The 25,646-nt window shown below is 38.7% G+C and overlaps 4 protein-coding genes and 1 pseudogene across 4 annotated transcripts; all 5 read left to right on the top strand.

Annotated features, from left to right (window-relative positions):
- Window positions 1-19: 19 nt before the first annotated feature.
- Window positions 20-2,456, top strand: LOC102792976 (chemokine XC receptor 1-like). The gene is made up of 2 exons (XM_006792159.3): window positions 20-87; window positions 656-2,456. Exon 2 carries the CDS (start codon window positions 688-690, stop codon window positions 1,699-1,701), a length of 1,014 nt encoding a protein of 337 aa, XP_006792222.1. The 5' UTR covers window positions 20-87; window positions 656-687; the 3' UTR covers window positions 1,702-2,456.
- A 2,787-nt stretch (window positions 2,457-5,243) lies between these two features.
- On the top strand, window positions 5,244-6,443 carry LOC102782343 (chemokine XC receptor 1-like). The gene is made up of 2 exons (XM_087831772.1): window positions 5,244-5,273; window positions 5,414-6,443. The coding sequence occupies exon 2, from the start codon at window positions 5,424-5,426 to the stop codon at window positions 6,441-6,443; it is 1,020 nt and encodes a 339-aa protein (XP_087687898.1). The 5' UTR covers window positions 5,244-5,273; window positions 5,414-5,423.
- A 2,393-nt stretch (window positions 6,444-8,836) lies between these two features.
- LOC148097720 (chemokine XC receptor 1-like) lies at window positions 8,837-9,823 on the top strand. Its single transcript, XM_087831322.1, has one exon. The coding sequence runs from the start codon at window positions 8,837-8,839 to the stop codon at window positions 9,821-9,823; it is 987 nt and encodes a 328-aa protein (XP_087687448.1).
- Window positions 9,824-14,766: 4,943 nt separating this feature from the next.
- Window positions 14,767-15,640, top strand: LOC102782638 (chemokine XC receptor 1-like; annotated as a pseudogene).
- Window positions 15,641-21,112: 5,472 nt separating this feature from the next.
- LOC148097719 (chemokine XC receptor 1-like) lies at window positions 21,113-22,102 on the top strand. Its single transcript, XM_087831795.1, has one exon. It carries the CDS (start codon window positions 21,113-21,115, stop codon window positions 22,100-22,102), a length of 990 nt encoding a protein of 329 aa, XP_087687921.1.
- The last annotated feature ends 3,544 nt before the right edge of the window (window positions 22,103-25,646 follow it).

Below are 25,646 nucleotides of genomic sequence, written 5' to 3'. Positions count from 1 at the left end.
ATGAAAGCAAATTTCTGTGGTCATATTAGTACGAAGTGTAAGTGTATTAACACAATCAGTGAGGGAAACACAGAGTGCATGCACAAGGTAGGCTCTTCTTGGCTGTTTTTCTCTTTTGAATTAGGTGATAATACTCATGAGAAATGATTCATGTAATGATAAAATATTAGTATTTATTATTTATTATAATAACAATAATAAAGTATTATTTATTTATTATTAACAAAAATAAATGTTGTGACAGAAATACAGGAAATGTAGGAATATGGAGTGGAATTTGATATTACTGCAATATGAATTAACCAGAGAATATTAAATAAAACTTCAGTGATGTTATGCAAGCAACATTATATGTTTTGACCATTTTCTTCACTGGCTCACAATAACCCCTGTGGACTTGCTTTATTTGCCATTCATAGATTTATGATGTTATATCATTCTTTTTACATTTCTACATTTAATTTTTCCTGAGTGCTGTTGAAGGCATGAATATTATGCTGTTCAACTTTATAATCATTTGTTCTAAACTGCATTAGTTTTTATCTTGACTAACATATTTGTACCAAAATGCATTAATTATGTTACTATATATAAATAAATTTTAAAAGAAAACTTCACAGTATAAGATTTTTATTTTTTTTCACTTCCTCAACAGCACTTTCCTCACAAGACCTAAACAAGTAAATCATGGCCTTGGACAGCGACAGTTATGATTACATACACTTTAATGAGACTCAAAGCAGCGAGATCGAGTATGACATTAAGATATCCAAACTTTACTATCCTGCTGCTGTCAACAGTCTCGTCTTCTGCATCAGCCTGCCTGCAAACAGCTTCCTGCTGTGGGTCCTCTGGACGGAACGAGCTTGGAAGATCACATCGGATATTTTACTTCTTCAGCTCACAGTTTCTAACCTCTGCCTCACTGTGACATTGCCTTTTGCAGCCTGTAATGCACTCCATACGTGGGTCTTTGGAGAGTGGGCCTGTGGAGTAGGTACAGGGATTTGTTTTCTGGGACTGTTCACCGCCGTGGTGATCCTCACTGCCATGTCTTTGCATTCTTATGTTACTGTGGTTCAGCCTTGGTGCTTGTTTGCACAGGCTTTAAGAAAATATGGTGTTCTCATAGGTAGCATTGTGATGTGGCTGGTGTGTGCTGCTTTAAGCATTAAACTGTCTGTGAGTGGTAGAGTCATCGAATTTGCTGACATGAAAGTGTGTGTAAATTTGGTGGAGTCACTAACCATGAAACTCACTGAAATCTACACACAGATTTTTCTTTTCTTTCTCATTCCTGTCCTTATCACTTCATTCTGTTATGTTCACATGTGGATAATGGCGAAGCAGGGCAGGATAAACAGCCAACAACAGCCTTCAAAATTGATTTTAGGCATAACTGTCAGTACTTTTTTATGCTTGGCTCCTTCTAGCATCCACATGTTTATACAGTCCTTGCTACTATTGGATTTTTATGAGGACACACATGAACTGATATATGCATTGCACTATGCTTGGTTGATCATTTATCCCATCATTGACATCTACTGCTGCTTTATCCCTTTGGTGCATTTAATAGGAGTACAAAGGTTTAGGAGGTATCTCCCCATGCCGTGCAATACATTATCACTGTGCAGAGATGAGACTAAAACTGACAGTCCAATGGCATTAATCCCTCTCCAAAATGCGGAAGAAATTTGAATTTACTGTAGCATGCATGCAGTAGGATGAGGCGGGTAGATGCTTGAGGGTTTGATTAGATAAATTAGCTGAACTTAATATAGTACAAGCAACAGTAACAAGAACAAAAAATGGGCAGCACCTATTAATGATAGAGTCTGACTTTGTTGATGCCAAAGGGGTGTACCACACAGCAAGATTAATGGCTTAGTGACCTAAGTTTTCTGTTACGAAAGTGACTTTGTTTTTACCTGGCTAAATCACCATGGTAACATGCTGAATACCCAACCAGTGAAAGTTGATAACCACCTTTGTAATATTCGTTATGTCCCACATGGGTTTTCAGTTTTGTTGAGCCAGTTAAGACAAAGAAAGCCAACATTCTCATAGTATACCTCTTTGGTACAGAGTGGTTCTTAATGGCAAATAAATAAAAAACAGCTCAATTAGTCAAGCTTTATAGAAAGACAAATGCTACATCTAGTGCTTCATGCACAGAAAATTCAGGGTGTTCTGTGGTTAGACTGGGATTCTACCAGTTACTGCAAAGGTGTCCATCATATAAAGAGAAACAGAAGTGACAATTTCATTTTGACATTGTGCAGTGTGTTGTGTTTCAATACCTTTTCTTAATGTTTTTATCTGTGTTTATATACTTTCTGATCAGAATCTTCTATTTTATACTTGTACTACTCCAAAATGATCTGTTGATTATACTGTACATTGTAGAAGTGATATTGTAGATTGGTCTCTATGATTACATGTGTTACATTTTCTGTTGTCATAAAAATCACTTTCAAAGTTATTTTTTATACATTTAATATCATGATTATTTTCACATTTTATTTCATGTAAAGTATTCTCAATGCATTTGATTTAAAAAAAATAAAACTAACTTTTGTATCTTGTCGAAGTTTATTTAATATGAAAGAGATACCTTTTAATATTTTCTTAACAGCCTACTTTCTTTTTCAACAAGCAAGCAACTAGGAAGTAAGTAAGCAAATTTCACTTTGACCTGTCGACTTAAAAGGTCAAAGTGAAATTTGCTTACTTACTATTTTCTCTTTCTAATCATGTTGGACCAAATTCCTGGTGCAGATCAGTTAGAGTGTAGTGTGAAGAAGCCTCAAATAACTCACTTAGCATGATAATAGAAAAGGCTCAACGATTGATCCAGCGTGTTAACACCTTGCATGTTCAGTTCAACAAAGCAGGCAAGTTCAGCAGGTGCAGACTCAGCCATCAGATTAGCATGTATGAAAAACAAATAACCAAAAAACAAAACAAAACTGGTTGCTGAATGTCCTTAATTTAACCAGTTTAACCACTAATACAACATCTTGAGTTTTCATAATCATGTTGGAGTTAATATATTATTACATATAACTGCAAGTTGTTTATTTCTGTATTTCTAACATTTATCATTATTAAATATGATTTAATCGTTAAATAAAGGAAACAGCTGCATGAAAATCAAAGATGAACTAGAAAAAATTGCATTTCCTGCGAAAATGCTGTGTGGATGCCTTAACGCTGAAGAAAGATTGCCCTGAGCAGGATTCGAACCTGGCCCTTCTGGTCTCAAGGCAGCTACTCATCTCACTGAGCCAAACTCATTCTCACAAAGAAGAGGTGGAGAGACTGACAATTCTGCTGAAATGAGCAGAAGCTGCTGAGAATTGTGCTGATAAGAGGTGAAATGGCTGAAAACTGGCAACTGGCAGAAAAGAGGTGAATCAGAAGAATTTCTGCTAAAAAGAGGTAAATAACCAGAAAGTTGCGCTGAAAAGAGATGAATCAGCAGAATTTCTGCTCAAAAGAGTTTTTTTCTGAAAACAGCTGAGATTTGTGCTGAAAAGAGGTGAAAAGGCTGAAAATTTTGCAGAAGACGTGAATAAGCAGAATTTGGGCTGAAAAGAGGTGAAAATTCTGAAAATTCTGCTGAAAAGAGTTCAATCAGCAGAATTTCTGCTGAAAAGAGGTGAATGAGCAGAATTCTGCTGAAAAGGGTTTTTTGCTGAAAACAGCTGAAAAAGCTGGGATTTGTGCTGAAAAGTGGTGAAAAAATTTAAAATTCTGCTGAAAAGAGTTAAAAAAAGTTTAACTGTTAACTGAAAGAAATGTTGCCATAAGCGGGATTTGAACCCCAGTCTGAGAATGGATGCTCATCTCACTGAGCTAAAACACAGGTCAACCTGGCAAGGAAAATCAGTGATGCCACTGATGAGATGGCAGAAATGGGCAAAAAATATTGCAAAAGAAATTAAAGTTAGGCAGGATGAGAGGAGTTTGCACAGACACGTCGACTTTCTGATGACTGGGAGCAACGCACTAAAGGTAAAGGAGCAAAACAAAGTATCGATCCTATCGTGCTAGCATTGATACCAGCAGTGGTATTGATACTACCAATATTCAAATTGATTTAATAAATGTAAAAATGAGCATGCACCAGCATTTTGGATACTGAATTTAATAAACTGGTCTTTATTATCAATGCTGCAGCAGGATGTAAAATGCAAATTGGGACAGCTTACGCTGAGAGGTACAACCAAGTAGCTGGGATAATGTACAGGAACATCTGAGTTGCATATGGACTTAAAGTCCCTAAGTCCCAATGGGAAACACCAACAAAGGTGGTTGAGAACAACAGGGCTAACGTCCTGTGGGACTTCCAGTTTCAGACAGACAAGCAGCAGCTGGCCAAGCAACCACCACAGTGGTGGCTGACAAGGAAGCGAAGACTAAGGTTGTGATAGATGTGGCAATCCCAGCGGACAACAACATCAGAAAGAAGGAGCATGAGAAAATAGAGATGTACAAGGGACTGTAGCAACAGCGGGATGTGGAAGGTACTAGTCCAAAGTGGTCCCAGTGGTAAAGGAAGCATTAGAAGCTATAAATCTGAAATTGGAAGACTGGCTCCAGCAGATTCCAGCACAACATCAGAGGTGTTTGTCCAGAAGAATGCAGACATAGGAACATCTAAGATACTGTGCAGGACCCTCAAACTATCAGGCCTCTGGAAGAGAGCCAAAACTTAAGATTCACATGCACACTATCCCTTCTAAGGGGTGTTTTTTTTTTTTTCTTTTTATATTGGGGGGGGGGGGGGGGGGGGGTAACAATTACTGGAAAGTGTAACTTAGGATAAAAAGCGTAAAGTTTTAGTTTAATAACAGTGACGTGTATGCTGTGCTCATCAAGTTATTTTCAGGTTTTGCAGTTCATATGATTGGGACCTTTTATTGTTATTCTGCTGTAGCAATTTTAAAGTACATTGACCTACTGAATATGCTGTACATATTATTAGAAGTATATTTTAGGTTATCATTGTCAGTTTTTTGTAGGTTTGCTGTATCTTTCCAATTTTCAGCTGAAAATAACTGCTTTCCAACAAGTTTTGGGTACTGTCCTCATAATCACATTTTAATATCATCAGAAATATTCATATGTTTTGCAAAAGAGAAAGAACGGTTACTGCAACTCTGACTTACTCTGAATAAAAAGAGGAACTGTAAGTTAACACAAGAACATCACAGCTTTTCCAGCACAATGCAACTGACCACAAGGCATGACAGCTGATGATTTGGGTAAGTGATTTCTCTATCCCTATGGCTTACATAAGGTGAAAACTAAAACTAAAATCAACAGTTTGTGTCATTTTATAGAAAAAGCAGAGGTAATGTACCTACATTGTATAAATCTAGTTCTGTGTTTATGTTTTTTCTAGAAAACAGACAATGACAAACAACTTCACAATGAGTGACCATGGACTGAGTGATGTTGCATATCTTTGTGAGACTGACTTTCCAACTTTTACTGGCCCTTTCTTCATCTTGATCTTCATCATCAGCGTCATAGGCAACAGCCTCCTCTTATGTGTTCTCTTCATCTACGAGGGCCTGAAAAGTATCACAAATATTTTCATCCTGAACCTGGTCTGCTCTGATTTGATCTTCACCATGACACTTCCATTCTGGGCCATTGATCATTTACACCACTGGGTCTTTGGGGACTTTACCTGCAAATTCCTGACTGCTGCATTCTTTGTTGGGCTGTACAGCAGTGTCATTCTGCTGACTGCCATGACAGTGGATCGTTTCATTCTCGTGGTGCTTCACAACTGGCCGAGCAACCAAGTTAAAAGGAAGAGGTGTGGAGTTGGTGCCTGTATAGCTGCCTGGGTCATCAGCATCTCGGCATCCCTGAGCGATGCTATTAAAGTAAAAGCAGTAAACTGGGATAATCATAACTATTGTGAGAATGGATCTGATGACAAGCTTGGACGTTATCTCCAAGTGTCACTGCTATTCTTCCTCCCATTTGCCATCATTATTTTCTGCTATTCTGCCATCCTAATGAAAGTTTTACAAGCTTTAAACAGAAAGAAGAACAGAACTGTTGCTGTGCTGTTGTGTATTGTTGCAGCCTTTTTCATTTGCTGGGGGCCATACCATATTATGCTTTTGATTCAATCTCTTTATAAACCGATAGGTTGTAAGGCAGAGGAACGGTTAGAAGTTGCCTACCGTATTTGTGAAATGCTTGCCTATTCTCACTGCTGTATGAACCCTCTGCTATGTATGCTCTCACAGAAGATGCGTAAGCATCTGTTTAATCTTTTATGCTGTAAAAAACTGTGCAGGAAGAAAAGAGAGGAAGACACTGGCCAGAACACTTCTGTTACTCGTAATGTAGCTTTCACAACTGCGGGTTCTGCTGTTCAGTTGGAACTGCATCCATTAAACATACACAGTTGAAATTAAACACCAATTCAGTCTGTAACTTTTTTTATTTGATTTGACATCTTTTATACATTCTTCTGAAATTATTTTTTAACGTGCAAAGTCAAAGATTTATGTGTGTAAAGATGTGCATTTCACCGCTTTAATCAGCTGTTCCTGTAAAAAGAAAATGTTGCTAGAATCGGTTGAAGCTATTTTCACTTCTCTGTTCTTATGGTATGTCAGGATAGACTGGGTTGGAAAAGAAATGCACTGACAGCAGATTTTTGTGATTGCTGATAGAGTCATACTGGTCAAGTATGAGTGCAATAACACAATCATGGAGAGACTCATTGAGCAGTACCTAAAGTCACATGGAGTGCAAGCACACGGTAAGCTCTCTGTGGCATTTTATCTCTTTTGAAAAAGGTGGCAACATAGTAATGGGAAATGATTTATGTAATCATTAAAATCTAAAGGTTTTAAAGAGAAATATAGGAAAATGTTTTTGAAAAAATGACTCTGGATCTTATATGGGTGTGAAATTAAAGGGAACTCTTTTTACTATTTCATTACAAAGGCGAAAAGAAATGTCTCGCATTATGAACTGAATAATTACCATGGTTGTTACTGCAATAACTAGTGGGTATTTAAGACTTTCATTTTCAGATCATTTGATTTACTTTTGTGTGTCAGTAGAATTCGGGTGAAGGCACAGTGACTTTGTTGGTCAGACCTGGACACCTGGAGTTCTGTAGCTGTCACGGTTTTGTTTATTTATCCGCTACCTTGGTCTCAGTTTGAGATCTTGTTGCTGAATGTTGGTACTCCTGCTTTTGTATTTCTCTCTGTATGAGAAGAGGCTGACTCTTAGTTGATGATTTAAATTATATGCATGAACTGATCAACAGCTTATTGACTTCTCTCTTTGTTTGCCTAATATGTTAACACACTCTGATTTCAAATTTCAGTTTGAGAAATTCAGTCTTCTTTTAAATCTAGTTTCACTTGGGAATTACCTGCGAACATGGTGTCAGTCTTTTCGCCTGCATTCTTAATAGTCAACTCTGACTTCTGTATTGCATATCTGGACCACTCCAAGTTAATTGATGTGTAATATGATGTGCTTCGTTTGGTATCTTTCATGTAGTTTTTTGTAGTTATCTATTCTTGCTGTAAAACCTTGCAGTTTTACAACTGAAAACGTTCGATGTTGATCTACTACACTGGGCGATATCATAAATCTGTCACTTTGATGATATCATGGATCCATTTCATTTTATCAGCAGAAAATACTTTCTTACCAACACAAAGGTTGGTATTGTGCTTTTAAATAAAAATGATATAGTCATGCTTTACAAAAAACAATCATACTTCTATGTTTATGTGTGTTCTGATCTGTGCAGCATGTTTGTACACAGTTATATGTCCCTGATAAGTATGAGAAAAAAAATATTCAAACATTTGTGTTCCAAACAGACGGTTTGTGTCATGGTCCGCGGCCCGGTGTCTGAGGAGCAGATGGGATGCCCACGCCTACGGGTGTGGCTGTTGTCTCCACACCTGCATCCCCTTCCAGGTGATCATCAGGAGGACTATTTAACCCCGCTCAGCCGGCTGCTCCACGCCAGTCCATTAGTCACCATTCAGCGGTTATCGCTCTGTGTGTTTGAGCCTACATCTGCCTGTCCTCCTGCCCGCTTGGAGTTCGAATAAACCACCGGTCATCATCTCCTCCGTGTCCCTGGAGCTCTCCCGCAGACCCTCACCCCTCCCTCCGGTTCCCACGGCCCAGCCCTGATGGTAAGATAAATAACTCTACCCCGTGTATGCTGTTATCTCCCCGCTCCCCAGTAACTCTCTTCCCTTTTCTGTTGCAGCCTCCCACGGTCCTGATCATGGCGTTCCGGAGTTGTTTGTCTCCCGGTCCCTTTGTTTTAACATTAACTCAGCGTGTTTTCCTTTGACCATTCCGGGACACCCTTAGTTCAGAAATAAAGTTTATTTTGCGTGCATCTCTGCGTATTGTGTTTGCTTCTGGGTCCAGTTTGTGTGCTTGAACTACGGTTCTTGACTGTTTGAGTTTCATTTTCAACTTTCAGTTTCACTATGAGAACAGGATTGCGTATGGGTTGTTTTTTTTTTTTAAAAATGTGATCTTTGGTAAGGAAGCATCTTTGACTTAATTTGAAACAAAAAGAGGAACACTGATTTGTTTAAGTACATTACAGCTTTGTCAGCACAGCTCAATTCAACAGAAGACTTGACAAGTGATGCTTGAAGTAAGTTGTTGTGTTTGCTCCTCTAATTTTGTGCTTTACTAGAATGCATGGTTTATGTAACATGAAAAAACTAAAACTATAAGCAACAGTTTGAGTCATTTTAGAGAAAAAATCTAGCTTTGTGTTTATGTTTTCAGAAAATTAACAATGCAGAACACCTTCATAATCAATGACGAAGTGAGTGATGAGGCTGCCTATCTTTGTGAGACTGACTTTCCAATTTCAACTGGGACACTCTTCATCTTGATCTTCATCATCAGTGTCATAGGCAACGGTCTCTTCTTATGTGTTCTCTTCATCTACGAGAAACTGACAAGCGTCACAAATATTTTCATCCTGAACCTGACCTGCTCCGATTTGATCTTCACCATCACACTTCCATTTTGGGCTGTTGATCATTTACACCACTGGGTCTTTGGGGACTTTGCCTGCAAATTCCTGACTGCTGCATACTTTGTTGGGCTGTACAGCAGTGTCATTCTGCTGACTGCTATGACAGTGGATCGTTTCATTAAAGTGGTGCTGCACAAGTGGCCGAGCAACCATGCTAGAAAGAAGTATGCAGTCGGTGCTTGTATATCTGCCTGGGTCATCAGCATCTCAGCATCCCTGAGTGAAGCCATAAAAGTAAAGGTGGTAAACTGGTATGATTTTAACTATTGTGAGGATGGATCTGATGAACAGCTTGGACGTTATCTCCAAGTGTCATTGCTATTCTTCCTCCCATTTGCCATCATTATTTTTTGCTATTCTTCAATCCTCAAGACAGTTTTACAAGGTTTAAAGAAAAAGAAGCACAGGGCTGTAGCTTTGCTGTTGTGTATTGTTGCAGCCTTCTTCATTTGCTGGGGACCATACCATATTATGCTTTTAATCAAGTCTGTCTATGCACCCAAAGGTTGCAAGGCACAGGAGTGCTTGAGTATCATCTACCATATTTGTGAAATGCTTGCCTATTCTCACTGCTGTATGAACCCTCTGCTGTATCTGATCTCACAGGATTCGCAAAAGCATCTGTTGAATCTCTTGCGCTGTGAAAAACTGTGCAGGAAAAACAGAAAGAAAGACACCAGTCAGAAGACTTTTGTTATTCAGAATGTAGCTTTCACAGCAGAGCTCTGTTGTTCAGAGTAACTGAACACTGATCCATTAAGCAGGCACAAATGAACTGTTGATTCAGTGTGTAAATACTTTCATTTGAATTTACATCTTTTATATATTCTCTTGAAACAATATACATCTATTTTTCAGGTGTTTAATGTGCCAACTAAAGGACGTATGTGTGTAAAAATGTTTATTTTATGCTGCACCATCATTTTCTGTTTCTTCTGTTTAAAATGTTGCTTAAATCCAGTGAATCTGTTTTGTCTTTTCTGCTGTCTCATGGGAAAATGTGTCTTTTCTGTGGCATGTGAAGATTATTCCATTAACACCCATTTTTTTGGCATCCCAGGTAGAGTCAAACTAGTGTGATGTGCAATACAATGAGCAGTACCTAGAGTGACATAGGGTAGGTGCTTAATAGACAAATTTATGTAATGCAGATGGGCAAATATATCATTTAAGAAAGAAAATGTCGATTTTATGCAAGCAACAATGTTTGCTGAGACCTTTTGTTTCTTTGACTCTCAGCGACCCCTGTAGGCTCACTTAATGTAATTAAAGATCTCTGTCATATTATTGCTTCGCCATTTAAAGTGGTCCTTTTAATTAAAATCAAATTCTATATACTTGTTTTGAGAAGGAATGCCCAGAAAGTAATAGTCCCCCCAAAGGTGGAGCCACGACTCCACCTGAAGGGAGGGGAAATCATTGATCATTTAACATTAATCACAGTGTAAGATACAAAACAGAGCAGTGGCAAAGTACTGACATTCTTTATTTAAGTAGAAGTACAGACACCTGCGTTAAAAAAAAATACTCCAGTAAAAGTTAAAGTACTGAGTCAACTTCTTTATTTAGGTAAAAATAAAAATTAAAGGATCTGAAATCTATTAAAAGTAAGATAAATGTAAAAAGTAGCTCCGTGAAGCAACTTTGCAAAAGTAACTGAACCTTTTGGAATATTAATATTGATATTTCTGTTCTTTACATCATGGCTGCTTTCCCATGCTGTTAATCTCAATACTGACATGTCTGATTTCTTTGAGTCTCTTTTCATGTAACCCACCTCCTCCCCATCTCCACCTCAGGCACCTCGGCCAAAGCTCTATTCAAGCCTCAGTCTTCATCTTCACCACCACCTCCAGCGTCTAGACTCTGGGGGGTTTATCAGAGTCTTATCCCAAATTAATTCATTTCTTTGTCACAATAAATCATGTTCAATTCCTCCAAGTGATCTCTCCTTATAGAAATGATAATAAAATAATATTAGTACATGAGAGTACAAATGTTAGTCTCATCTAAATTCAAATTTTTCCAAATCTACTCACCTTAAAGGAATAACACAAGCAGTGAAAGAGAATTTTAAAAATGTAATATTTTTTGTTGCTTAAATTGTAGAAGGTGAATTTTGCCTCCACACCTAATGTCATGTGAGTGCTGTGTAGGAGGGAGAGGGAGGACCCAAATGCAAGACTCGAAACTCAAAATGATTAACTGAGGAAGGCAGATTTATTTTGCTGTGACAAAAATGCTAAACACAAGAAAAACATAACTTGAACTGGAAACTGGGAACTAGGAAAACCACACAGGAAACCCCACCCACACACATGCGTGCAGCTGCTAGTTGATGAGAGACACCTGGAATGGCTAACCGAAGGCCGGACAGTCCTGATCCTCAAGGACCCCCAGAAGGGACCAATCCCATCCAACTACTGACCAATAACCTGCCACAGTACCACATAGAAGCTCTTGTCAGACGTCATAGCGACTAAGATGAATAGACACATGGCTCACTAATAATAATAATAATAATAATAATAATAATAATAATAATACATCTTATTTGAGGGCGCCTTTCAAAAACCCAAGGTCACCTTACAGAAGAACAAAATGAATAAAAGGAGCAATAGTCATAAAATACATAAAAGAAATTAAAATTGCAAAACAGAACTTGACAACAGATAAAATCAGCACTAAAGCGAATAAGCCACTTTGAACAGTTTTTTTTAACTGTGACTTAAATACGGGAAGAGAGTCTATATTTCTTATGGCTGGAGGAAGAGCGTTCCAGAGCCGGGGAGCAGAGCGACTGAAGGCTCTGTTCCCCATAGTGATAAGACGTACGGACGGAACAGTAAGATGAATAGCAGATGAGGATCTGAGAGGGCGGGAAACAGTGGTGATATGAAGCAGGTCACACAAATAGGAAGGAGCAGATTCATGGATACACTTGTATGTGAGAAGTTTGATTTTAAAGTTTATCCTGGCTTCTATGGGCAACCAGTGAAGCTGCTGAAGAACTAGGGCAGGGGTTAGCAACCTTTAACACCGAAAGAGCCATTTGGACCCGGTTTCCATGCAAAAGAAAACACTGGGAGCCGCAAATACTTTTTAAAATGAAGATAACACTGTATATATTGTTTTTTACCTTTATGCTTTGTGTGAACAACTAAGGTGTGTTGCTTATGAAATCCTTGAAGTGCTACAGAGAAAATTACATTTTATTTATGTAATTAACACATTTTAAACTCTTAAAGAAATATAACAAAAGGAAAGACACCCAGCTGAACTAAAATGATCCATGTAGCAAACAAAAACTGTTATATCGCCTTTGGGCTTTTGGAGCCTTGACCTGACTTTTAAAAAATAACTGGAAAAAAAAAAGCACTATGCTGCTGAAAAATGAAAAATAGATATTTGCAAAATTCTGCCTAAATATGTATTTTACCTGGTTAATGTTTGTGGCGGGGCGTGGTCTGCAGCGCAGCTGCAGGGGAGGCGGACGCACCTGAGCAGCACCCGCAATCACGCCTTCATACAGCCATCATACAGCAATGACATCGGACTGCTGATGAAAAATGAAAAAGTCTACTTAAATACAGTACTTTGTTACTGCTCTGTAATATATTATCACAAAGCAGACACAGATGGAGGTTCAGAGAAAGAGTGTGATGTAAAAGAGCGTGGTTAGCCTCAAACAAAGATACCCTAATTACTTTAACCTATGTTGTAAAGAAAAAAAAAGACTTCTTGTGTTTCCTCACTTGAGACGCTCTGCAGCCACCTTCAGGTGCTGCTTGTTTAGGGCTCTCTCTGCATTTATCTTAGTCAGAGACGCCATCCTGCTGCTTCTATCAGCAGTCACATCCTCATTAAACATTAGTGACCTACTTCCATCGGCAGCCATACATGTCCATGTGATAACACTGTCTCCACCATGCCTCCCAGATAATATGGTATGCTTTGCATCATGACCAGTTTCTCTCCTTCTCCATATTTCTCTCTTCCCATTGCAACATCACACATTCACAGTGTGGCAAAGTGGAAGTCATGTAAACTTAGATTAGCCACCAAACAGATGTGGGACTGTGGATCTTCCTTATTGAACTTACACATAAGCTTCATTTACTCACATGCCTACTAGGGGTGCAACGATACACAAAATTCACGGTTCGGTTCGGTTCGATACTTTGGTGTCACGGTTCGATATTTTTTCGATACAAAAAAATGTTCATGCTTTTTTAATTTGTCATTTGTTAAAATTATAAATATATATTTTAACTCAAAAGTACAGTTTTTAAATTTAATGTTGCTGAAACAACAAAGTAATAAAAAAATAAATCTATCTGATTGAGAATCCACTCATCTTTGGAAAAGAGAGTTTATTACAGAGAAATGGCTCTTTCCAAAACAAAAGCTATACTATACACTTCTTCTGGGCTATATTCTCAGCAGCATATTAAACATATCAGGTCCCCATGAGGAGAATCATGTGCTAACGGCTGTCTAAATGACTCAGGTAAAGTTTGTAAAAAGCGTGCTTGTTGTTTTTGTCTGCTTCCGCTTGTCTTTGCACTAGGATGATGTTGGTGTAAATGTGCAGTCATATTCGTTGTGTTCCCACTAGTGCTGTCAGCGTTAATCTGAAATGACGTTAACGCCACAACAGGCAAATCTCGGTTAACGAGCTACCGTGGATCGCCCCGTGCTTGGGGCTGGACGGCCAACACGTTAACGAGCAAACTGCGCTAACGCAGTAGTTTCCACCCATGTAATTGAGCATTGCGTGGCACATCCGACATACTGTTTTACTTTTGTCCATGACGCGCTTACCTTCAGGGTCATACTTCACATGAAAACCAAGATAGATCCAAACGTCAGATCTGAATGAGGGTGGGGGAGGTTCAATTTGCCATGTTGCAACGAGCTTAGCTTCTGTCTCGCTAGCTTGTGCTGCGCTCAGTGGATCTGCGCTCGACAGTGCAGCCTAGGCGGAGTAGACGAATGCAGATCCACTGAGCGCTCAACACAGACAGCATCGTCAGAAGAAAAGTTGATAAAATAAATTAAAAATTTTGTATTGTTCGATACATATGCGTACTGAACCAAAAGCACTGTATCGAACGTTTCAATATTGATACGAGTATCATTGCACCCCTAATGCCTACATTAACAATATACTCATAAAATGATGCTGCATGGCACACATTAAAGAAATTATATTTAAAGGCATACTTGAGTTATTGTATGTGTGACAGTTTACTTACTATGCAGATCTATGATTAAACTCTACAACTGGTGAGCTCCCACTGATCAAGAGGAGGTCATGGTGTAGATGCTGTCAGGCAATTCTTCATATCAAATCTGTATCAAACGTCTAAATATCAAAACGTGTAAATATCAAATCTTTACACGTTGTCAAGAATATACACAAAAATGTGAGTTAATTATTTTCCAATTTTTCCTGCTGGTTTAATCATCTCCACTGCCTGTGTCAGAGCTAGGACCACATTCATACACATTGTAACTTGCAAGTAGATGTTAAAAAGTATGTATCCTTCTGGGGCAGAAAAAAAATTAAATAAGCAAAATAAAACAGGAAAAATATCATTAACATTCATAAATAATGATGTAAGTTGAACAGAAGCATCAAACAAGTCTTCATTTGAGCCAAGATATGGTGAGCTTTGGTAATGTTTTGTGTAAACCACAAGCATCATTGCTTGCTTTTCATCTACGAGAACCTGAAAAATATCACAAATATTTTCATTCTGAACCTGGCCTGCTCTGATTTGATCTTCACCATCACACTTCCATTCTGGGCCGTTCATCACCTACACCACTGGGTCTTTGGGGACTCTAGTTGCAAATTCCTGACTGCTGCATATCTTGCTGGTTTGTACAGCAGTGTCATTCTGCTGACTGCCATGACAGTGGATCGTTTTATTTCTGTGGTGCTGCACAAGTTAAAGATCAACCATGCAAAAAGGAAAAAGTATGCAATTTGTTCCTGTATAGCTGCCTGGGTCATCAGCATCTCAGCATCCCTGCATGATGCAATGAAAGTAGAGGTTAAAAATTGGGATGGTAAAAACTATTGCTACAAAAAATCTGATGAACAGCTTGGACGTTATCTCCAAGTGTCATTGCTATTCTTCCTTCCATTTGTCATCATTATTTTGTGCTATTCTGCCATCCTCAAGACAGTTTTGCAAGGTTTAAACAGAAAGAAGCACAAGACTGTAGCCATGCTGTTGTGTATTGTTGCAGTTTTTTTCATTTGCTGGGGGCCATACCATATTATGCTTTTAATTAAATCTCTTTATAAACCCAAAGGTTGTAAGGAAGAGGAACAGTTAGAAGTTGCCAACCGTATTTGTGAAATGCTTGCCTATTCTCATTGCTGTATGAACCCTCTGCTATATATGCTCTCACAGAAGTTGCGAAAGCATCTGTTGAATCTCTTGCGCTGTGAAAATGTGGGCAGAAAGAACAGAGAGAAGCACCAGCCTCAACACTTCTGTTACTCAGAATGTAGCTTTCAGTGTACAGAGCTCTGCTGTTTAAATTATTTACATTTAATACATATTAAATCTGTAAATAGTTTTATAACAAAAAAATGGGTTTATTTAATGTTAAATCTTATTACATCATCCAATGACATTTCAACTTTCTTGAATTTAATGTAACAAGTTAAAGATGCATATTTCACTGCTACTTGTGGTATGTGTAAAGGTATGGTAGATTTCAAAACATTTTCTGCCATTTCAGCCACCTATACTTTCTGTTTGAGAGTCACAGCTTTGATTTTAGTCAACAAGCATTGTCTATTGGGTGAAGATCAGATTACTGACTTGACCATTGGAAGATAAATTAAAGGTACTCTTTAATTTGCTTGCAGTATGCTTTGGGTCATTATCTATTTAAACTCCTGTGCGATCAGTTTTGCAGCATTTGGCTCAGTCTCAGAAGCGAGTAAATCCTGTATAATTACATGCATTGATTGTCAGCCTGAACAGAGGTGGCAAAAGTATAGACTTTCTTTACTGAGGTAGAAGTACAGATACCTGAGTTGAAAATTGCTGGGGACAAAGTACTGAAACAACTTCTTTACTCAAGTAAACAAAACAAAACAAATCTTCAAGTGTGAAAAAGTAGAAGCTCTGAAATTTACTCAAAGCGAGAAAGTAAAAAGTAGCTTCTTGAAGCACAATTCTACTAACCATTTTAGTATGAAGGTAACTGAATCTTGTGCTATATCAATATAACCATGGAGAAACGAGGAAGTCAAAAAACTCAAAAGAAATTGCAGGGCAGCAGAAAGGAGATGGAGGAAGAATAAAAATGCAATCAACCATCAAATACTTTGCGAGCAACTTAAAATGTACAATAATACACTAAGGAATTTTAAGAAATTCATACTTTGCCAAAATAATCAGTAATAATAAAAATAATCCCAAGGTCCTCTTTTCTACCATAGATTATTTATTTAACCCTGATTTTAACAGCTCCCAAAGAACCCCCACAGACTCACTCTGCGAACCACTTCAGGGAAAAAAAAAAGAAAAAAGAATAAAGTTACGTTGAAACCAAGCACACCATTGTTTTTCTTGTGACATTACTGTAGCGTTTGACCCGATAAATACACGCTGGGGCGATTATTTTGACAGCACAACGTTTTATTCAGAGACGTGGGTTTATTCGCAGCCACTCCCGCTCTCTGCAGCTGTCACGTCCGCTCCCCTCCGACTGTCACTGTCAACATAAGAAGACACACAATCAATGTCGGAACCCAGCACACCTGTCGACCCCGCCCCTGCGCCGCCCCGGGAGCTCACTGTGTCACCCCTCCTCTGCAGCTGGCCAGAGACCACACCCACGCCACAATTACCAATAAGTTTGATGTGTCACATGGCCTTCTTCCTATTGAAAAAACAAAAGTTGTATCCAAGATGGCCGACTTCTAAATGGCCACCATGTTCACCACCCATCTTGAGGAGTTTGCCCCCACACATATACTAATGTGCCACAAACAGGACTTTAATATCACCAACCATTCCCGTTTTATTACGGTGTATCCATATAAATGGCCCACCCTGTAGATAACCAAACTAAAACCTGACATTACAAAGAGTAGGCATGCAGGGGTGTTGAACTCCAGTCCTGGAGGGCCGGTGTTCTGCAGGTTTTAGATAACACCCTGGGTCAACACACCTGAATCAAATAATTAGTTCATTACCAGGCATCTGGAGAACTTCAAAACATGCTGAGTAGGTAATTTAGCCTTTAAATAAGCTGTGTTGTATTAAGGACACATCTAAAACCTGCAGGACACTGGCCCTCCAGGCCTGGAGTTCCACACCTGTGGTGTAGAGGAATTACAACTATAATAAGAAACAAAACCTGGAACACAATCTTAACCTCAGAACATTAAAGAAACCAGAAATTAAAGACCAAACACATAAACATTGCGTCACAGACCCACAAACTTCTACTCATCTCAGATTAGAACTACTTCTATTACTTAAAAATATTTATGTTAGAAAATTAGTTATAATTAGTGACTGGCACCTACAAACACAGTCAAGAGGCTTAGCTGTTCAAGCCAAATTTAAGAGATAAGGGACTTGAGATTTGTTGTGCCCAAAGATCTGGTTCCAGTATTCTAGAAACATTTAATAATTTCGGATTAACACAACAAAACAACATTAAAAGGGAGTGGCAGCTATCAATGGCAGATATTAACTTTTGCTGGTTAGCGAAGATTATTAAAAATTGGTTTGAGCTAAGGTGAGAGGGGGGCGAGAGAGCGATGGACAGACTGGTGCTGCAGCTGCAATAATGCAGTCGTGGTTAAAAGATAGCTAAGCGTAAAAGTGACGCTCTGGAATTACCAGTCAATCTACGTCCCTACGCTCACCTATGGTCATGAGCTTTGGGTAGTGACTGAAAGAACAAAATTGCAGATACAAGTGGTGAACATGAGCTTTCTCCAAAGGGTGGCTGGCCTCTCCCTTACTGAGTGAATGGGTTAAATGCAGAGAGGAATTTCCCCACGGGGATCAATAAAGTGTACATTATTATTATTATTATTATTATTAGATACAGGGTGAGAGGTAGGGATGGGTATTGATAAGATTTTCACAATTCCAATTCCATTTTCGATTCTGTTTAACGATTCGATTCTTTATCGATTCTTTTTAAAAAGGAGAACACTAAGGTCGAATAGCTTAGAACTTTGTTTTATATCTTCTCTTTGAACAAGATAGAAATTTAGGAGTAACATGGCCTTACAAACCCAACAGTGAGATCTTAAGAGATCCACAGCCTACAGCTCTTCAATGGGGTGTCACAGGGTCCCCAGGAAAAAAAATTGTAAATATTAGTCTGTAGCAATAACAAAGTATAACATAAATTATTCTGTAGCAATTACACAAGAATATCCAGTAATGTCCCTGCCATCAATTAAACACACATTCACTTACCGAAAATTGGGGCATCTGCTGTGGCAAATGGGTGCAAGGCTTTTACCACAAACTTAAGTCACTGCTCGGTGACATTCGTCTATCCTGGCCTGAAAGGAGACGCTACCGGTAGACTGCAGCGAGAACTGTCAGCATCTGAGCCAGCCAGACTCTGTCTGTCTCTCTCATCATGGTCACCTAAATGCACAGTAATGGCAGGTTTTGTAATAAGGCAGATCGCGCTAACATAATATGCACTGTTAGTTGATTATTTACCTGCCACATTAACGGGAGAGGACTTGCAAACGTTAGATTCGGATGAGATTCACGAGTCCGGAGCGGAATTAAAAACACAACATTCATTTAAGGTCATTGTGTGTTTTGTGAGCAAATGCTTTTGCATATTCTTAGTGTTTCCTCCCTTAAATGAAATATCTACTTTGCAAGTATTGCAAGTTGCCCAGTTGTCATCCGTTCTCGTAAAGTATAATCAAACTTTTGAGCGTTTGAGCCGCCATGTTTCCTGCCAGGTACATGACGCTCCGCAACGTGGTGACGTCATTCGGGGTGACTGGAATCGATAAGGGAATCGTTTGCAAAAATGGCAAACAATTCCAAGGAATTGAAACAGTGGGAACCGGTTCTCAACAAGAACCGGTTTTTGATACCCATCCCTAGAGAGGTTTGGCCATCTGGAAGGGGCTCCGATTATCTTCTCCACATCGAAAGGATGCAGTTGAGGTGGTTTTGGCCCACCAGAAGAAGAATCTGAGGCAGACCCAGGACATGCTGGAGAGAATATACCTTTTGGCTGACCTGTTAATGCCTTGGTGTTCCCCTGATAACCTAGAGGAGGTCGCCAGGGAGAGGCAGGTCTGGCCTTCTCTGCTTTGGCTGCTGTCCCTGCAACCCGGTGTTAGGTCTGCACTTGCAGGCCTTGCTAGTTCAAAGACTTCTCACCGTGAACAAAGCAAGATAATCAGAGCTCAATCCACTTTAACTTGCAAGGGAAGCCGGTCTGGTCAGGATCTTGGAGCTACAAGCTCCCCACCTGATCCCAGCCAACTTCAAAACTCCAGTCTCCCCTCCCATTGTAAAACCCATATGGTGTGTCATAAAAGTTAAGGCACTGTGTGTGTGTGTTTGTGTTTGTATATGTAACTTCCTGGTTACAACTGTTTTAACAACATTCCTAGTCATAAAAAGGGTAATCTCCCCTCACCCCGTATATGGCTTAACGCCTTTTAATGGTCCACCATATACAAGCATAGGTGAGCCCATAAATGGCAGGAAGTAAACATTCCTTACTAAATAAGGAAACCAGAATGTTACCTGCAAGTGTGCCTGCAGTTTAAGGTTTTTTAACAAGGTTTAACAAGGTTTACAATTTTAAATGCAACAATGACAACTTTTAACAAAATCAACACCCAGCTCCAGAGAAGTGGAAGAAAATGGATGGATGGTTTTTGCTACCAAAACTATTACAGTAACTCAAATATTCAGGCTCTATAACAATGGCAAATTTCTGGTGACAAGATCTCAGACGAATCAGGCTGGTGGGGTCAGAGTGTGGCCCTATTGTAAAGGGTCTAACAGAAAAGAAAAAAAAAACAGAATAAGAGTGTGAGGCTTCTTTTTAACCACAGTGGTGTGTAACATGTTTTGTTTCATGTTTTGTTTTTTTTCCTCTTCTTATCTGCTTCCTCATCAAGAGCCTTGCTGCTGTACTACTTTAGCACTTGTTTGTCTACCTTTTTATGCTCTACACAGCATTAGAGATATCATAAATCAACACCATTTTTATGATCTGTGTTAGATTTTATGTTTTTATATTTAGTTGTATTTATATCATGTTTACATGTTTTCAGCAAGAAATACTTTCTTTCGAACAGAATACTGGGGTTTCTGCATTTATTTATGTAAATAAATGTAACTTTTGATTGAGTCTGTTTTGATTAGATGGCTTTGAAAAAAAAACATACATTCAACATTGTTTCATTTCATTTCAATGTAGAAAAAAGTGATTGCTCAAGCTTTTTTCTTCACAGTGCGGTTTTCATTAGGGTGGTACCCTAGCTCAAAGACGAGACAAACTATCAGATATCTCACGAACACCACACGTTTTTCACCACAGTGCAATTCAACAGAAGACTCGAGATTGAGGTAAGTTTAGAGGAATGTAACATGCGTATAGACAGTTATTTGTCAGGTTTAATTTTGATGAAGTTTCATTTTTCATGTGACAATTTGTTGCACAAGTTAACTTTGAATTTTTTTTTTCATAATGTGGTTTTTGTTAAGGCAGAATCTCTGAATGAATGTGAAATAAAAACAAGAACTATTAGTTTTCCGAAGAACATTGTACAGCTTTTGTGCTGAATCACAGGGCAGTTCAGCAGAAGACTTGACAGTTGATGTTTGCGGTAAGTTGCTGTGTTTGTTTTCTGAAATTTGATACTTTTTTAGTCACTGTATTTTATATAATATACAAAAACTAGAATCAAAATCAACAGTTTCTGTCACTTTAGAGAAAACTGCTCAGTCATTGTGTTTGATTGCATTTTATTTCATATGTATGTTTTCCAGAAGATTGAAAATGGAAAACTCCACATCCACATCCAGAACGATTGGTGATGTCAAATACACGTGTGATACTAATGATCCTTCCATCACTGGTCCCCTTTTCATCTTGATCTTCATCCTCAGTATCATATGCAACAGCCTCCTCTTATGTGTTATTTTCATCTACGAGAATCTGAAAAATATCACAAATATTTTCATCCTGAACCTGGCCTGCTCTGATTTGATCTTCACCATCACACTTCCATTCTGGGCCGTTGATCACCTACACCACTGGGTCTTTGGGGACTTTGTCTGCAAAGTTATCACTGCTGGATTCACTGTTGGTTTGTATAGCAGTGTCATTCTGCTGACTGCTATGACAGTGGATCGTTTTACTACTGTGGTACTGCACAACTGGCCGATCAGCCATGCCAGAGTGAAGAGGTGTGCAATTGGTGCCTGTATAGCTGCCTGGGTCATCAGCATCTCAGCGTCCCTGAGTGATGCAATGAAAGTAAAGGTTGACAGCTGGTTTGGTAAAAACTACTGCTATGACTCTGAAGACAAGCTTGGACATTATCTCCAAGTGTCACTGCTATTCTTCCTCCCATTTGCCATCATTATTTTCTGCTACTCTGCCATCCTCATGAAAGTTTTGCAAGGTTTAAACAGAAGGAAGTTCAGGACTGTGGCTGTGCTGTTGTGTATTGTTGCAGCCTTTTTCATTTGCTGGGGTCCATACCATATTATGCTTTTAATCAAGTCTCTCAATACAAACAACGATTGTGAGGTACTGAAACGGTTAGAAGTTGCCTACCATATCTGTGAAATGCTTGCCTATTCTCACTGCTGTATGAACCCTCTGCTATATATGCTCTCAAAGAAGTTGCGAAAGCATCTGTTGAATCTTTTGCGCTGTGAAAAAGTGAACAGGAAGAAGAGAGAGAGATGCAGCAGCCTCAACACTTCACAACAATTCACACTGCAGAGCTCTGCTGTTTAGATGGAACTGCACAACTATCCATTTAACAGTCACTAATGAAGTTAAACCTTGATTCAGGCTGATACAGTCATAGTACTTTGATGTGTAAGTGTATTAACACAGTCACTGAGGCAAACAGAGAGCAGTAATTAGATTAACTTGGACTGTAAAAGTGACAATATCTGGTGTATTTTTACTTATACCTTTATTTTAAAGTAGATATGACAAATTACTTTTTTAATTAACAAAAAGTGTAAAGGTTGGGATAAACATGCTTTAAAATTATTGAAATGCTGACACTGATGTAACAGAAATACCAATCAACCTTAACTAGATAACCAGAACCTTAAATACAATGTGAAAATTTAAATGAATTGTACTTAATAGACAATTCAATCTGTATCCAGTTACTTAAACTTTAGGGAAAAACAGTATTAGACTGCTCCATCAAGCTCCATCTATGCAATCTGTATGACTCCTTCTGTATGTTCTTTTCAAAATGGTGGAAATTGAAACTTCCAGATTTTATGGCCACAAAGGAGAAAGTGATACTGTAGATAGCATGATTCTGTTGCTTAAACTCCAGTTGTTTCTTCTATTTCCAAGTCTGAACTTTGATTTAGTAGGATTTCAGAAATGCACAATAGTTTTACCCCTTCGAAAAGAAGTGTGAGTACCTCGCATGTTCAACCAATGTCCATACTTCAGGAAGTAGAGGGCAGGATGAGGCAGAAATTATTTTACTCAGGACAGCTATAAGGGGCAATAGGTGGAGTAAGGCCAGACATCAGAGCAGGAATTTGAAAGCTCAGAGGAGGACATATCAGCTCTTGAGGGGCCTGGCCGCGGACCTAGCATTAATAATAAGAACAACTGTTTAATGCAGGGCTCTGAAATTTAGACATTACAATATGTAGAAGGGGAAATAAGAATGTATTCAATTTAATTCACACACACACACACACACACACACACACACATACACACACACACACACACACACACACACACACACACACACACACACACACACACACCAACTAAGAATTTGATTTCTTCTTTTATCCTCTCCTCTTGTTCATGTAATTAATAATATATATGTCAATAAAAGTGGACTAAATCATATGCCTTCGTTCTTCATTTCACTTGAATTATCGTTTCGCTTACAATCTGAAATTCAACCTGGGCTGAAAATTTTGTTATGCATAAACAAGAAAACAGGACAACAGTGCCTGCAATCAGAGGACCACATGTTTGGTGGTCTAAATATCAGCGCTCACATGGCGGTCTCTGAATGACATCAAACAGAAAACAGGCAACCAGGTTTTAGAAAAAAAATCAGCACACAAACAACGGCCTATCTGTAGTTATAGCCAGATCAACAAGCAGATTCTTGAATAGTACAATGGTCAAAGTACCAAATGATCTCGATCTCTCTGATAATGGGACAAGAATAAAGCCTCCTGAAAAGAGAAAAGTCTCTTAAACAGCACACAACAAGGCTTCCATGGAAACATGATTCCCTTCACGGGCCAGGCCTCAATTCAACATTTAGTCTGCTTATCTTGCAGTTTATGACAGCTCCTTCTCTATAATGAAATGCAACCACAATTTCCTGAACTAACGAACTGTGGTCTGATTAGTTAGTTCCTTTTTATAACACCTGACTTAACTTCCTGTTTTAACAGGCAATGTATTAGGTGTTGCTTTGCTTGTGTATCAGAATGAATATTTATTCTAGTAATGCTTTGCTTAATTTCTTGCACAAATTCTATCTCTTGCTTTCATGCTGATCAGTGCACATCCTGCTTCTTTAGTTGTTCAGAAAAAAAAATCTAAAAAAAGAAAAAAAGAAAAACATTGCTATGTGTGATTTTTAATTTCTTGAGCCTCACATTTTACATTAGCTCTTATCCATGATGGACTTTGGGTGTTGTCATTTGCCCCTTCTCAGGCCCCAAGATTATTTCTGGATGCTTCTAAACTGCATTTGTTTTTATCAAGATGTGACTAATGTATTTGTAACACAATGCATTTATTAATTCAGCTCATGACATTAACCTGATTGATACAGCTTTAACTATTAATGATGTAATAATGTTATATCGTCATTACTTCGGTTACTCAGTAGTTATTTGCTGACAAGACCTGAACATGTAAATCATGTTCTTGAAGAGGGACTACCATTATGTAATTATTGTCACTAAATAATAAATATTATTTTTGAATTACTTATTTATTTTGAAACTATCATTTTTTTAAAATTGTGTTTTATTGTATTTTTATTGGCTATTATGGCACTTTTACTCTTTTTGTGTACAGCGCTATGTGAACACACACTGCAATGAAAGCAGCTCAGTTGAGCTCCACATGGAGAAATCAGCACTTTACATCCTCTGCATTAAAACAGCTTCCTGTGGGTCTTTCTAAAGGGAACAAGCTTGGAAGATCACATCAGATATCCTACTTCTGCAACTCAGTTTCTAACCTGCGGTGCAATTTTGAGGCTTTTAAAGAACTCCATGACGGGATCTTCGGAGAGTGGGTCTGTGGAGTAGGGACAGGAATTTATTATCTGAGACTGCACACCTCGTCTTTGGATTATTATGTTTTTGCGTTTTTTAAAAAAATCCAGTTTTTCTCTATTGATCCTTTAAATGCAAAGCAGCAGTGAACCCTTCCAGAACTGGGATGCCAGATTCTTTCTTTATCTTTCATTTGGAAAATGCAGCAACAACTCTTTGCATCTATTATTGCAAAAGGCATCAGGGAACCCTTCTGCCTCCGGATGTCAGTTTTCTGCCATCTATCTATTGTTTGCTAAACAAAAAACAAACAAACAAAAAAGCTATGGGCACTTCCCTCTATCCCTATTTCGCAAAATGCAGCAGCAAGATTTTGGGTACTGGCATCCTGACACCTGGATTCCAGCTTCACGTTCGCAAAATGCAGAAGCAAGTTTTTCTACCACTAAGACGCCAGGTTCTCACTCTCTCTATCCCTCATTTGCAAATGAAGCACAAAGCTTTTTGCACTGGGATACCAGGTTCTCTCTCTTCTAACCTTTATTCGCAAAATATAGCAGCTCACTTTTCCAGCACTGGATTGGCAGCTTGTGCCATCTATTATTAAAAACAACAAAACATTATCGTCACCGTGTCGCCAGTCTTCTTCTCCATATCAGTTCTTTGTCCAGGTTCTCTCTCCTCTATCGCTCCTTTGCATCATGCAGATGCAACTTCCCGGAACCGGGATGACAGTTTTTCTTCTCCTGTACTGTTCATTTGTAACACAGCAGCCCTTCCTGCCAGTTTCTACATTATTGTTTTCTTCTTTGCAGTATGCAGCAGCAAACCTGGCACCAGGGGCTGGTTTTTCTGCCATTTGACCATCATTCACCTTATGAACATTACTGGCACCGAGTTGCTGGTTCATTGCTCCACTATCCCTCCTTTTCAATAAACTGCAGCAAACCTTTTCTCGTCACAGTTTCCAGCTTTCCAGTTTCTCTGCCATCTATCCCTTCCCCAATACATGCAGCAATGCACCTTTCTGCACTGGATCT

This window comes from Neolamprologus brichardi, chromosome 18, assembly GCF_056152115.1.
Source record: "Neolamprologus brichardi isolate AB-2024 chromosome 18, ASM5615211v1, whole genome shotgun sequence".
NCBI lineage: Eukaryota > Metazoa > Chordata > Actinopteri > Cichliformes > Cichlidae > Neolamprologus > Neolamprologus brichardi.
Note: the sequence above shows the minus strand (reverse complement) of the source record. Positions and strands in the feature narration are given on the sequence as shown.